This window comes from Glycine max, chromosome 19 (genome assembly GCF_000004515.6).
Source record: "Glycine max cultivar Williams 82 chromosome 19, Glycine_max_v4.0, whole genome shotgun sequence".
NCBI lineage: Eukaryota > Viridiplantae > Streptophyta > Magnoliopsida > Fabales > Fabaceae > Glycine > Glycine max.
Genome location: NC_038255.2, coordinates 40,745,068 through 40,759,829, shown reverse-complemented (window position 1 = coordinate 40,759,829; position 14,762 = coordinate 40,745,068). Strand labels below are relative to the sequence as shown.

The 14,762-nt window shown below is 34.0% G+C and overlaps 1 protein-coding gene across 2 annotated transcripts; it reads right to left on the bottom strand.

Moving 5' to 3' along the window:
* Positions 1-1,620: 1,620 nt before the first annotated feature.
* LOC100800773 (uncharacterized) lies at positions 1,621-14,357 on the bottom strand. 2 transcript variants are annotated; one of them, XM_006604306.4, is made up of 23 exons: positions 13,976-14,357; positions 13,675-13,882; positions 13,465-13,546; positions 12,733-13,012; positions 12,042-12,144; positions 11,800-11,948; positions 10,954-11,130; positions 9,739-9,941; positions 9,486-9,629; positions 9,324-9,412; positions 8,590-8,734; positions 8,384-8,430; positions 7,463-7,518; positions 6,335-6,498; positions 5,069-5,256; positions 4,376-4,436; positions 4,217-4,289; positions 3,733-3,834; positions 3,517-3,613; positions 3,316-3,435; positions 2,987-3,213; positions 2,534-2,674; positions 1,621-2,041 (listed from the first exon to the last, which is right to left on the bottom strand). In XM_006604306.4, exons 1-23 carry the CDS (start codon positions 14,240-14,242, stop codon positions 1,859-1,861), a joined length of 3,306 nt encoding a protein of 1,101 aa, XP_006604369.1. In that variant the 5' UTR covers positions 14,243-14,357; the 3' UTR covers positions 1,621-1,858. The 2 variants fall into 2 exon arrangements, with proteins under 2 accessions (XP_006604369.1, XP_006604370.1); XM_006604307.4 differs by having other exon boundaries at positions 4,376-4,430.
* Between the last annotated feature and the right edge of the window lie 405 nt (positions 14,358-14,762).

Here is a 14,762-nt window from a genome sequence, read left to right as displayed (position 1 = left end):
TAAAGAGAAGAACATAAATAAGGGATAAGATAGTTAGAAAAAAGTGTTGCATAAGTTGTACTCCTCGTGATATAACTTTTCTTCGATACCAAAGAATTAGATAAGCATTGGCATTCGGATATACATAGTTTATGCATGGAAACGTATAAAAGATTTTTACAATATCAATTTTTTTTATATAGAACACATTTTTACAGAAGATCATCTTACTTCAGTAGAATTATTATAAATAATAAAATTCTCTTATAATATATTTAACACAATTCCGTAGTTGGTGGTTTCACTATATCATATAATTGCAAATTATTATGTGTTTATGATAAAATTTTATAACGTTTACAGTAATTACTCACAATTCATCACAACGAGATGATTTCTTATGAATTTAACTGTATTTTTTTAATCAATACTGCAATTTTCCTTGTCAGCATGTCTTTTCGCTTACGACAATCGAAAATTTGATTGGAGCTCGTCTCAGTAAATCCTATGGAGCGAAATTGCAGTTGGCTCAAACCACAACAATCAAAAACCCAAATTATTCAGCGATGCAATTCAAAAACACAATATTAACCAAGCCAATAAGGGAGAATATCTAACAAGTTAATGATTTTTATTCTTTATTCATCAATCAATCACGTCATGGCAGCAACAAATTGTTACACAGCAAACCCCTAAAGTTTCAAATTCTTTTTGGATCCAATCAAAGAGAGAGAAAAAAGAACAGAGAGAGAGAGGATGTGATCTACCAGGTTACGTGGATGATGGAGTTGAAGATGCGAGAGATGGCGAGTCTGATGCGAAGAAAAGGGCGAAAGGAGAAGAGAGAGAAATCTTGCAGAAAGATCTGGAGGGTGTGGACGAAGAGGTTGAAACTGCGTATGGGAGGAATATACAAAGTGAGAGGCAAAGCAGAGAAGGCCACAGCGAACGCCAGTTGCAGCATTATTATTTTTCTTGTTTTGGATTTTGGTGAGAGTGAGAGAGCGAGGAATAATGTTGGATTTGGATTATGATGAATCAATTATTTCGTTAATGAAGATGATGGAATCTATATTGCTAATAAAATAATATCACGTCATTTTGGATACATAGGCAAAGCAATTGTTTTCTGATAAATCATAAATGGTTTTTTATTCGTAAATGAAGACATTTTTATATTAAAGAGGATATAATATATATTAACCATTAAATCTTATCATGCATGATTAAGATTAAAATACGCTCTATTCATGTGAATTTTTAAAGTCATGAGACTTTTATTTTTTAATGATCGTGTGACTTTGAAAAGCTTTTAATCTTCATCATCCATATAATTATATTGCCAAAATTTATTTCTTACATTCTCATATAAAATGTCTTTCTCACTAAATATACCCCATCAATCCTCAGAAAAATAGTGTGACAATTTCTTGTCTTTTTCTTCCATACCACACTCTTCATAAAACCTTGTTTTTCCATAAGAAAACTATTGGCAAGTTGAACTCTTGCATAATGCTGCGATGTAGCTTTTCATTTCATCTTAAATGTTTCATTTTCAAAAAGGAGCAACAGGACAGTAATACACGATATAAAAGAAATAATATAGTCTGTACCAAAAAAATAAAAATATGGATGTGTACATATCCCTGAATTTGACATTAAACTGATATTAACAGCTATTGTATACAACATGATCATGGGAATGCATACTTCCTATGACTATTCAAGTATGCAATGAAACCTATCTCAAAAATATTTTATCTGCACATACAAAAGTGAACTATGTACACTGAACAAATAAATAAAAAAAGGGGAGAAGAGTGATACCACAACTAAATGAGATCTTTTGTAATAAACTTGAAAAAAAGTTTGTTGCAACTCACGGAGAAGATATGCATGCTAGCAACTTGCAGCATAGCTGTTGTAACTCAGGTGAAGGATCTGACGAAGATATGGTTGAGAGTACAGACCTTGCTTGTAATAGTCCAACTGATATGTTTTCCAAAATCATATCTTCACTGGCCATAAGTGATGCTATTAGCTTTGCACCTGCCATCCTTTCCTGTTGAACATTAAAAATGCATCAACATTGTACGACATTTTCTCACACGTCAAGAGAAAATAATATGGCTCCACTCAGAAGAAAGCCATATCAGCTTATATATTTGTCCACTTTTTACCAAGCTGTCATCCATAACCTTTCTCCCAACATTTGGATTGCCTTAATTCTATTGGTTACCTTCTTTTTAATTTAAAGAAATATTCTCCATATTTTCCACGAAGTCACTACATATATAGGAATAGAATAACAGAAACTTATTAAATGTTCAGATAAACGTTATTGCACAAGGTCAGTGAAAATCTTATTAAATGACCTGGTAATTAGTTTCATGCCACAATCCAGACAGACAGACAGACAGTCACCACCAATATGTTCAATACAAGGACCCCAAGATCTAGCAAGTAACATACATAAGAGACTTGTGCAAAATTGTTTATTCTGATAACTTTACATATATGGTATTATTAATGTAGAGGAGCAAAGGTAATTTACCTTGTCTGACTCCTTCCTCAGGGCTTTTAGTGCCATTCTGAGAAGGTCAGATGCATAAGGAAGAACTGCAGATCTTAGATGATAGACGGCAGAAAATAGGACCTGGGTGCATGCTGCTCTAATCTCTGACTTCGTTTCAAACTGTTGACCAAATATAGTTAGTTTCATAACTGTTGAAATAGGAGAAAACAAAGGGATAATTGACTGAAAACTGTGTTTGAATACCCAGCGGATGCGGGTTTATATAGGTTTGGTTACATTAATTATACATAAATAGAGGATGTTTTGTTTCCTCTAAATCGAAGATTATGTGCCTATAAACCGCTATTATTAATAAATCAGAATATCATATTCTGATTTTCAACAATAACCAAGCAACATTGAAGTTTCAAGAACTAAAACTCTATTAAACTCATGCTATCAGGCAATCTAGATCTAAATATGTGCTGGTACCTCAAGAGAATGAAGGAGAAAAGGAATAACTTGTGCTGCAAAGGGCTTCTTGCAAGATTCTGATATCTTCTGGCAAGTGCTAATGAGAACATTACCCATACACAGACAAAAAGAAAGAGAAACAGCAGCAACAAATTCTGAGTTTTCATCCCCAAACTCTGGAGTTGAAGTTTGTTCATTCTTGTTATTAAAGAACTGATTGATCACATAGGTGACAACGGAATTCCCTGCAGCAGCAGACTCAACAGATTTGAGATGAAGCCACATTCAACTACCCAGTAGTATCATGCATTCATGCTTATATTCAGGAAAACACACATCAATAATACCTTTCTTCCCAAGAGCCCTTACTGTGTCTGGAATGGAATTGTTTATTGATTCCTTAGCTTGTAGCTCAGCACATATCATCAATGCTAGACAATCAATGCACCCATGTTGTGCTTTAGAAACTGAGAAAAAGTAATGTCCATCACAATTAGTTTTGGTTTAAATTAAACTGAAAGAAACATAGAAACTAAATACTTATGGACCTGAATCAGCGTTCAGACAAGGCCATAACAGTACTGTTTCAATCATCTTTCTAATCGAATACATTGAAGGATGAGAAAGTGACTCCCAGCCTCTGACCTATAAATCCAAAAAACCCACCTTACTGGAAGCCAAATTGAAACAGATAATGCCAGAAACTGAAACAGACTTCTAAAAAGCAGCACACAATTTAAATAATGATGGAGAAAAACATTTACCATAAGAGATGTGCAGATTGAAAATAAACAGGCCTTTATCTTCAGTACATTCTTAGAATCAACAGCCCTCTCTAACAGGGAGCAAACAAATGGGAGTAGAACCTAAAGAATCAGAAAGCGTAGAAAGGTTAAAGTAATAGTGCTATAAATAAACTCCCAATAATAGGTAACAACTAATAAGGTTAACTGTGGTGCCAGATTCAGATTGGATGTCTGCCATAAAGAGAAACAAGTTTAATATAAGGATTTATACATTTTACGATGTAATAATAATTATAACCAATTATCGAAAACTGACAGAATTAAGAACTCCATCAAAACAAAAATTCATACAAGGATTGAGTAATTGCATCTAAAAGTTTTCAATCATGTTGTAATGTTGTATACAAAACAATGTCAAAAAATCTCTCAAACTGAAATGTAAATAAAACCAAGGTTGTGCTTGTGGATGTCTTTCCAGAAAATTCATAAAAGAAAAAATTACTTGTGGATGAATGCGTCCACACAGCTCAGCAGAAAGCTTCCGAACTTCTTCAAATTCAAACTCACAAAAGGCCCTGAAAATAATGAATACCATGACATGCATCAGGTTCCTGTAATGTTTAGTAGAAGGAGACAAAGGCTATGTTCTTTAAGGGTGAACCTGTTTAGAAGGAAAGCAGCGATACAATCATAATCAATATCAGTGTCCCTGCTTCCTGCATCTACCTCGCAATGAAAAAATATATGCATAGCTTGTAATAACTTCAGAAGAAAAATATAATAATTAAATGAAAAAGGACGTAATTTCTAGACTGATAGAGACATGCAGTAGTCTATGCACAATACTCAAGAACCTGAGATTATATATAGGATTGAAGTCCACAGTCATGACTTCATATAACTAAGAAAGAGAGAACTTAAAAATTTCAATGTGGCTGTGCTGTCTCTGTTCAATCATCTTTCTTTAAACTACAAGTCTACCAAGTGTAGGTCCAGTAGGGGATATATTTATTTAAACAATTTAGCAGAATATCCATAAAATGTAAAAGCATAGTCCACGAGCTTTATAAAAAAGAATCACATAGTTGGTACCTTTCTATCCAACTTTTACAAAATTTCAATTCAGTGGGCTAGCAACCAAATTTGGGCCGTGCCAAATTCATGAGCATATAGAAACAGGGACAAAGCCCTGATTCCACGAGCTTTTAATTCACACATCAGAAGATTGGATAAACAGACTTTAATACCAGGTAAAACTGACAGTATAACTATTAACAAAAACAAAAATAATGAACTCAAAGCAAAGGTTTAAAAGACCATCAGACAGGCAGATACACAAGACAGGAATATATACCCTGGATTATATTTTGACTGAGATGTCCATACATAATTGATGAATTGAGGTCATTGAAAGTTTTCAGGGGAAGAATCTTAATTATGAGCAAAGGGCATAAATGCTCAAACAGAGACTGCTGCATTTCTTCAAACTCATCACAGGTGTAGGTTCTTTGCTCCCATCTTGATAAGAAACTTTCATCAATCCTGCAACAGAATAGAGAATGTATCAGGAAAGAAACTACCACCAACAAATTAAATAATTATGCAAGCCTTTGCTCACACAATTACTTTACATTTAGTGTTTACTCATCAATTTTTGATTTAATCAACACATGAATTTCTCCCACTTTTGAGACATATAGACACACTCACTGATGACAGAATATATGGACAAAAAGATTTTAGTATTGCAATAATCCAAACGAACACACTCTATGATTATGAGTGAGATTAATACTACCTCCATCCTTATATATAAGACCCTTTCAACTAATTCAAACCCTTTAAGAAAAGTGGTTAATTTAGTTAATCACATTAAATTTGTCAATTATTTATAGTGCTCTTCCAAAATTACCCTTCATTTCTCTTACCACTTAAATTGCTTCCCACCAAGGAATAATTAATGTTTGGAGAGAGAATACTGTAATTATTTAAGTGTATTATAGGATAAAAATAATTAATGCACCAAACTTTTAAAAGAGGGTCTTATAAAAAGGGACAATCAATAAAGTGAAAAGAGTCTTATATATAGGGACATAGGTAGTATATCTCATTTGACTTTAAAAAAAAAAAACTTTACAAATGCATCCTAATTTACCAATGACAGACAGACTATTCTGATAAGAATGAAAAGAGCATACAATAACAGCACAAATTTTCATTTTGCTTTTCATACATTCACAGCTTTGCTAATAAGATCATAAATTTTTTAGAGATCACTTAGGTCTCAAGAGTTCTATTATTCTATAACACCAACCAACCAAGCCACATCAAAGAATTATGTAAGCCCCCATGCCCATCAGCTCTATAAAGTACAGCACAATTTGAATATCTTCTTTGACCTCAATCAATGTGGAGTGCATCAGGTTTCTTTATCATCCATTGGCTTTTCAAATCTAGATTTCTTATAATATTTGACACCAACATACAGCTCTTTGTTTTTACAGTTAAAGCTTTTGAGCTCATAATTATAGATAAGAGGAAAATATAACAGCTATACTGTTTATTTTAAAAGATTTAAGACAGCATTTGATCTTTAAAAAAATGTACTAGAAATACTCACTTCTTCTGTTCTTTAACGTGTAGCAGAACATGATGCAATACAAGATCAGCAACATTTGCCAGGTTTTCACTTATATAACTCAAAAATTTGACAATAGTTGCATTTGATGGATCTCCAAACATCTTGTCAACCAGTGGTCCAATTAATAAGTTCCAGTCTTGAACCTGATTGGAATTAACAAATTAAAATACTTTTGCTAATATGAATTCCTGTATCATGGTCAAGCCACAGGTAAACAAGGGGAAATAGATATATCAAAGGTAGTGAACAGTCATCAATCAAGAAAAAGAGTGTCAAACCTCAACTCCAAAAACTGAGTTTAGTTAGAGAAAGAAAGAAACCATTTTGGACCTGTACCCAAGAGCTTAAGCTTCGGCATGATTTGGTTCTTAACATGGGCAAGGGCAACTTCTACCAAACAGCTAAGAGTTTCATTGTAACCTCCCCAAGTTTCATAATCAAATTAAACTTTAACTAGGTCAGGAAGGCTAGTGCTATGTCATTGTCCATGCTTTGAGAACAAAGGGTTTTCATGTAAGGGGGGCAGATCAGAGATAAACAATCATTCTTAGGTGTACACCAAACAGATCATACTTTTGGGATTATTTGGGTTTTAGACAGATTAAAGAGGAATCTAGTAACACAACATTGCTTTAGCAAATTAGCAGGCTTAAAATGTTGAAATAATCTGTTAGTATTTATCACTATTATGAAGTCTTAAAAGTCTACAATTTCAATTAACCAACTCGACCATTTTACTTTTCAACTTAAAAAATATATCAGTCATCTATTTCTTGATGAGATTTCCACATTGACAAAAAACAAAGGAGAGAAAAAGAAAAAAGAATCATGTCCATAACTGTTGATTGGGAAGTATAAAGTTATGATGTGAGACATGCACTCTAAAGGGTAAAGTACATAATAGTTATAGACGTTGATTGGAAAGTCAATGGTCATAATTGTGATAGAGTACATGCACATGTATAACAAATTATGTAGTTAAAATCTCAATTGATGATTCTCCAATCAACAGCTATAACCCCATACATTTATTCTGAACTTTAAAGTGAGCCAAATCCCACAACCATACACATAATGGATGCAACCATGCTCAATCTATCATCTTACACTTTTAGACCATACTGGAACCAGTTTGAGTACTTGGTCAGCATCCAACTTTGACCCTGACATCAAATAAAAAACAAATGAGAACATAATGGATGCAGTATTTTTAACTAATAAGAATATAAAACAGAAGTGCATAACTGAGAAACTGATATTACAAGTTGCTCAATATTATAGTCACAGTTGTGAATAAGAAAAATAATAAGAAATTATCACAATTTGAAGTGAACAGTATTGAGTGTGTGTGTGTGTGCATCTTGAAAATATAACACATTGAAGTGACATGTACTCGTACAGTTTTATACATCCTTATATAAGCCAGTATTGAGAAAAACTCAAATCCCACATCGGTTAGAGATAGTGTCAAGATAGAGTATATAAGTGAGGGCAACCCTCACCCTATGAGCTAGATTTTGGGATTGAGTTAAGCCTAAACCCACATTCGAAGAGCCAGTTAAAATCAGTTAGCACCAATAAAAATTTGGCAATCTTACACGATTATTTAAAATGCAGAATGTGATTTTCATATCTATGACTTCTGGATAGCAACAAGTGGATGATCTTGCACTATTTCAAAGGGAGAAACTAAGAAAGCATTACTTTCCACAACAAACTGTGTTCAAAAACTTGATGAACTTTAGCTTTAGAAGATACAGCCATAAAAAAACTGCTTGAAATTGGTATGGAATTTTACAAAAAAAAAAAAAAAGATCTACAAATCAATGGCATCCAACTAACAGGAGATTTTCATGAAAATGCATCCTTGAGAAGTTATTAAACAGTATAAAACTAACCTACTATTACACGTGTCAATAAATGCTCAACCTACCTTCTATAAATGTTGATATAGAAAATAGAATTAGCAAAGCAATGAAATGCATAGTCTGTCAAATTGTGATGTTGGAAGTAGGAAAAAAATAATACCTTTATCTCCAGTAGACTGTGTAAGGTCTAGGCTTTTACTCATGTTGCTGGAAGGATAAGGAAGCCAAAGTTTTAGTCAAGCAGTGATATCTAAACGTATCAAAATATTCTTAGTTTTTAAACTCCAGCTCTAGAAACAGTTTCTATAAGTTCAGCTCCAAACTTAAAAACCCAGTAGAAGGAGGAGCATAGAAAAGGAAACATACCTAAGACAGTCAAGAAGCAAGAATATTATTTCAATTCTCTGGTTGTGATGTTTGAGGACCCCAATGATGGCATCACTAGCAGATGATTGGCTCTCATCTGGAGAGTAGACAAGACCAACCAGTGCAGGCAAGTACAATGGAGGGTCTGCAAAAGTAATTCAGCAATGAAAATGTGTCACAAGCATTTGCATAGGCTAGTCCAATTCCAAACATTTTTGTTACAATATATTTTCAGGATCACCATAATGTGGTACGGAATTCATGCGAAAACATTACTGCTTAAATACATATATGTAAGTCAAAGTAAAAGAGAGGAGCACAACAAATAATGACAATGAATGAATCATTTGAAAGAGGAAATAAAGGAAGAGAGAGAAGTAAAAGAAAAATGCAAAGAAGCAATCAACCTAAAAGCTTAAGCTATTAGATGCAAGCTTGGAAATTGTTTTTAATCACACATGTTAAACACACCTTGTCACCTCCTTAAATGAAAACTCTTTAGACTTGAGGTGTGAATAAAGCATGTGCCCACCAATATCTTTTGGTTCAAATTAAATTTTAAAACAAATAAGATGGTGCTTAATCATTTGGTCGAATGTCCAACACCATGTCAAGAACCAATCATCCCTAAAGCTCCAGCCAATACAAGACCCAATAATACTTGATAATTTATGTAACCTATAAGAAATATTAAAAAAAAACATTACACCTTATATTTCAGTTTTAATGCTAACCTATCATTGGAAGTAATTTGGATGCCTGCTCACGAATCTTAGTTTCTTCATCTCCAAGCCGCTCTAGCAATTTGTTGGCCATATCTTGCCTAAAATACACATTTCAACAAATAAACATACAAACAACTAAAAAATACGGTATAACAACATAAGCAATCATACCAAGCAGAAGAAGGCATTAAATTTTGTGACTTTGATGATATATGCAAGACTTCTGATATAACATCCATAGCATTTCTTCTCTGTGAAATGTTTCCAGAAGCAAGGCGCTTTAGAACTTCCATAAGGCACTGATCACCTTCGCTCCTGGAGGATCATCACACATATCAGTTCTAAATTTAAAAGGAAAATATTTCAGACTTAAAAGTGCTCCTACTTAGTATCATAAGACTAAGAGAAAGAATTAAATGACTACATTGAGCAGTATTCTGCTATCAGCATAACAACAGCTTTAGCTGTACCATCCTGCTCATCTAGAAGGTGAAGCAGAAAAGGTATCACACTATTTGCCTGCCTATTGTCAGTAAGTGCATCTTCTTGTGAGTAATCTGGCCTCAGAATGATAGCCTTGAATATTGAAACTACCCCAACTATCACATCTTCATCAGTGCAATTAAGCTACAGAAAAAAAAGGGAAAAGTAAAAGCTAAGTGGTCACTCTGATAAGAGAATCTATACCCAAACTACTAAACACAGTTTCATTAGTAACTGACTTCTAAATGCATCATAACTAAAAAATAGCTACATAACAAGCAACTCATATAGTTCTATATCAATATGCAGAATAAAAGCCCAATTGCACATAGCAGATGGCAATGTCTGTATCATCCATCAAGGAAACCAGAGGGTGCTGAACCTAGACAGACTCCCAGGAAGTATGAACAATTGCATGACACCATGTGACAATGAAATAATTTTCTTTTGTTTTCTTTTCCTCAACATCAAATGATCAAATTACAGCATAGCAAACTTAAACAAAACAAGTTCTTTGGCATTAAGATCAGTACACTACTTAATCTTATGTTGTCTTAAAGGTGTGCTGGGTAGCTACTATAGAATTCAAAGAAATTCCCATTCCATTCCAACCAGGATAAATTCAATTACTAATATACCCTTTGTCTTCCATCTCAAACTACTTTATCTATCTATCAACTATGTGAACTTAAATTTATCGAATGTCAGGTAGTTCAAGACTCTAGACTTTGTAAAATTAAGAAATAGTACTCTGCTTTGACAGTGCATCATAGGCAAAGCAACAATGTTAATTATACTATGGAATGGTTTGACAAAATGTCAGTTTCTACAGACAGTTACTACTCAAAATTACAGCATTGATTTTTCTATCAAATGCTAAGGGCATTATTATTAATGCATTGAAGGCACTGCCAACACCATGTAATACAAGTTCAGAACTAAGAACGGACTATAGTAAAAATAGTATAGATGGTATCCTTATTCTAAGTTTCTAATGATAACAATTGAGTGCTAAACCTGATCCATGGGAAAGTATATGCTAAATTTTTAGGGAGAAAAAACATAACACATTCATTTGCAGGACTAAATGGTTATGTAATGGTTTTGTTTAAGAATATATCTGCAATATATTCCCCAAGACCTCAAGAAGAGGTACCTGTGGTACTAGAATGCATGAAATATTCATCCCAAATTCTGACACCATGCTTTCAAATCTCTTGCTGTCCAGACGTCCCAGCAGTAAGCATAAACAATTCAAAAAGAATTTTCTGGTCTCCAACCCACCATCATTGTTGTCAGTATAGCCACCACCAGTGTGGTTGTCCATATAATGCTGCAATTTTTCATGGATATCAGCAACAAAACAATTCCATCACACAGAATCGCATGAAGCCACAAAGAATTGAGTTATTATGTCATCATATCAAATATTATTATCACCTAGTGACCTATTTCTGATCCACTTGAACTAATGTAGCTCTAGCCAGTAACAATTACAAATTCACCATATAAAATGCTCAAAACTAAAGAAAACACACACCACAAATTTGGTGGAGAACAGAGATATCAAAAGAACAATATTACCTTGTTAAGCATCACCTTAAACTCCCAGCTTAAGAACAGTATATGATCGGTCAATATATTTTACAGAGGTAACATGAGACTGCTACTTCATAAAATGCTAAATGAAATGTATGCCACTAACACTCATACTCACAATAAGACTGCCAAAAATTGCACGAGAGACTATTGAGAGACACATTCCCTTCGATATATGCAGTAAATGAATTAAAGCCTAAACATCTATATAATATAAAGTGAAGTCAGTCAGCATATATTTCTATTTGCAGACAAAATAAACAAGTCAAGAATAATTTATCTCCCTTGACAAACATCAACATCAAACAGAGAAACCTTGCCATACAATATCAATCGGGACATAAGGTGATTGCTCAAATTACTTCAATACATCATTACAGCTACTCTCTATATTGCATATAACCTGAATGCCAGACATATACTGGTTCAACAGTTCCTTGTAATGCTGAGAGAACTTCTTATCTTCCAGGTGTAGGAGCATGCTATAATGCTTCCAGCAAGAAGAGAGCAGTAAATCCCCAGTCTTGAGAACATTAGAATCTGTCTTCAATGCTGCAGACAAAAGAAAAATTATGATCCATAGAAGGCTACTACGTGAAAGAATTGAATATCAAGTAGACTATAAAAATGCATTGATTCCAGAACCTGCTTCATGTTGAAAGGACCCATAGTGATCCTTTATCTCCTCCAGCCATTTAAGAACTTGCCCCAAGCCTTTGGCATGTAAAAAACGACTTTTCTTGCTCCACTGCAATATAGAGTTGAATATTGAACAACTGAATAAGTTCAGTGCAAAGTTCAACAGAAAGCAACAGGAAGAAGTTATTGCTTGAACCATGTTTTTTACATTCTTATTTCATATGTATGTTCATGTTAGTAATTTTGTATGCCATTTAGAATTCAGTTTCAAGTTTGATGCTGATAATACTTTCTGCAGAAGCAGATGAGTACCCATCACAATATCTGAGGTAGTTTTAAATTAGTTTCCCCTCTGACAAGGAATGTGAAAAAAGAGCTCAATTATTTTCATTCCATTTATTCAGAATGCAGATCCATTTGATCTCAAGGATGCAATAACTAGGCTTGTAAATAATCATGAACCTAATATCAGAACAGGCTTTTTTTTTATCAAATTCAAGATAACAGAAAATGTTCCCACGGCTGACCTTCTAAAGTCTTCTTCATACTGTGTAGTTAAATAACTCCATCACTTTCTAATGTTTGCTTATTCAATATGATTTTCCTTATTGGATATCATAAATTGCATAATACGAATATATGAAACGTAGTCTAAAACATGGATGATTCAAACAAGAATTAAGAGTGTATAACTTACAGAAAGGAGTCTTTGCACCAAACAAATAATGTCATCTAAATGATGCCACAGAGTATAGTCCCTTTCAATCTTTGACATCAACAAAGATTTTGATTCCAAGTTCACTTTCTTGTCAATAGTAGGAGACTGTACAAAAGTAATTTCCTGATCTTTTGCTCTTGTATTTAATTTTGACTTCTTACTCTCGGCCACTTTCGTTAATGCTCCCGAAAGGGACAAAAAACAATCAGCGGCAGACACTCCAAGGCGAGATGGCAACTCAAAACCATCTTGCAAAGTGCTGAAGAGCCAGTGATCAGATAACGAAAATTGATGGTATAATCAGTGAATTAATAAAAGAACATTATAAAGATGCTATCATAAAAAGGGCAAATGGGAGAGATATGGAGTTGACATTATTGGAAAAATAAATGGGTAGCATACTACAACAAGAAACACTAAATTTATGAAGAGGAACATCTGTGTACAATTGAGTTTATTATTGAATATTGAACACATCAATAATCAGTCAAATGCTTCTAGGCAACAGAATATTATCTCCTGAAAGTATCTGATGAATGCTTGAATACATGATGCAAGACATGTGTGCTTACATAATATAATATACAAGAAAATAAAAGGCAAATATCTTGATAAATGAACCACTATTGGATATCATAAGTAAAATGAACCACTAAACAACATGAACCACCATTTACATTAACGAAAGATATTCATGAGAAATGACATTACCTTCCTTTACTCACAATGCCAGCCAAATCCGGAAGGCAGGTGGAGAGTATCTTCAACAAATCGCCATACCTCCCCCTTATTCCTAGCAAACACAAGTTAATTAATCACACCAATTGAAATTGAAACAAAAGCTTTCCTATTCTCTAAACTTGTTCTCCGTGAATACACTACAAACAGGTGAAACAGTGAGAGCGAAAATCGGAAACTCACCACCAAACATGGACTGATGAGCTGAATTCTCGAACTCAACAAGATTCCGGAGAAGGAGACACCAACCAAGCAACAAGTAGCGATCGTGCACGTGCTTTCTGGAGACAATGCTAGCAAGAGCCTCAGCAACGGGCTGAAAAAGAAGCTCGTCCTGGAAGAGCCAGCTCAGCAGAATCATCGCTTGGTCACCATGCTTCGACTTCAACGCCTGCCAATCAAAAATGAAGAAACACACAACAACGTTACGAAAAGAGAAGAAAATTCAAATTAAACAAATTAAGCGGAAGGAGAAATTGAATACGTTGTCGATGACGGGAAGAAGAACTTCATCGAGGGAAGAGTTGTTGGTTCTAGAATCGGTTACGAAGCTGAGGAAGAACCAGAGAGAGTCTTCGAGGGAAGCGAGTGAAGTGTGCGAGCGTGAATGTGAGGAGAGACGATGAATAGAGTCGTGAAGCTTCTTTGGGCGGGAAGTGAGAAGAGAAGTTATCGCACGTGCGAGCGAGACAGAGACTATGGATTCGCGTTGAGGCTCAGATTTCCATAGCAACTCTTCTTCTCCCTCCATTCTTCCTTCTCCTTCTCTTCAACGTACTCTCCTCTCGATAGAAAAGGGCTTCGTTTCTCGTTTCTTGTTTCCGGCGATTACTGGACTCACTGGAACGACGTCGTACTGTGTGATGTGATGACAGGTTTTTATTTTTAGTTTAGTTACGCTTTTTGTCTTTATACTTGTAAAACCTTTTTTTTCTATTTCCTATAATTTAAAATTTCTCATTCGGATTTCATGGTTACAATTTTATAACCCTTTTGATTTTCACCTATCTAACACCATTACATAATTTTCGATCTTATATTACCAATTTCAATTTTACATATGTTTGAAAGGATTTAAATATAACGATATTATTAGCCAACTTTAAACAATAAGAATTAAAAGAAGTTAACTATAAAGACCTTTTTGTGGGCAAATATTAGCAAATAATATGTTATGTTAATTTATATAGATAAAAATGAAATATTTTAAAGTGTAAACAGTCCCTTGTGTAGTTCGTTGTATTTTTAAAAGATGAAAATACAAAATTTAG

What these genes read in the sequence shown, in the direction of transcription:
- LOC100800773 (XM_006604306.4), bottom strand. Translation starts at nt 14,242, where the DNA reads ATGGAGGGAGAAGAAGAGTTGCTATGGAAATCTGAGCCTCAACGCGAA. An exon ending in GTCCTTTCAACATGAAGCAG is followed by an intron (nt 11,949 to 12,041) that starts GTTCTGGAATCA and finishes TTTTGTCTGCAG; the next exon opens with CATTGAAGACAGATTCTAAT. An exon ending in ATAGCAGAATACTGCTCAAT is followed by an intron (nt 9,630 to 9,738) that starts GTAGTCATTTAA and finishes ATGATCCTCCAG; the next exon opens with GAGCGAAGGTGATCAGTGCC.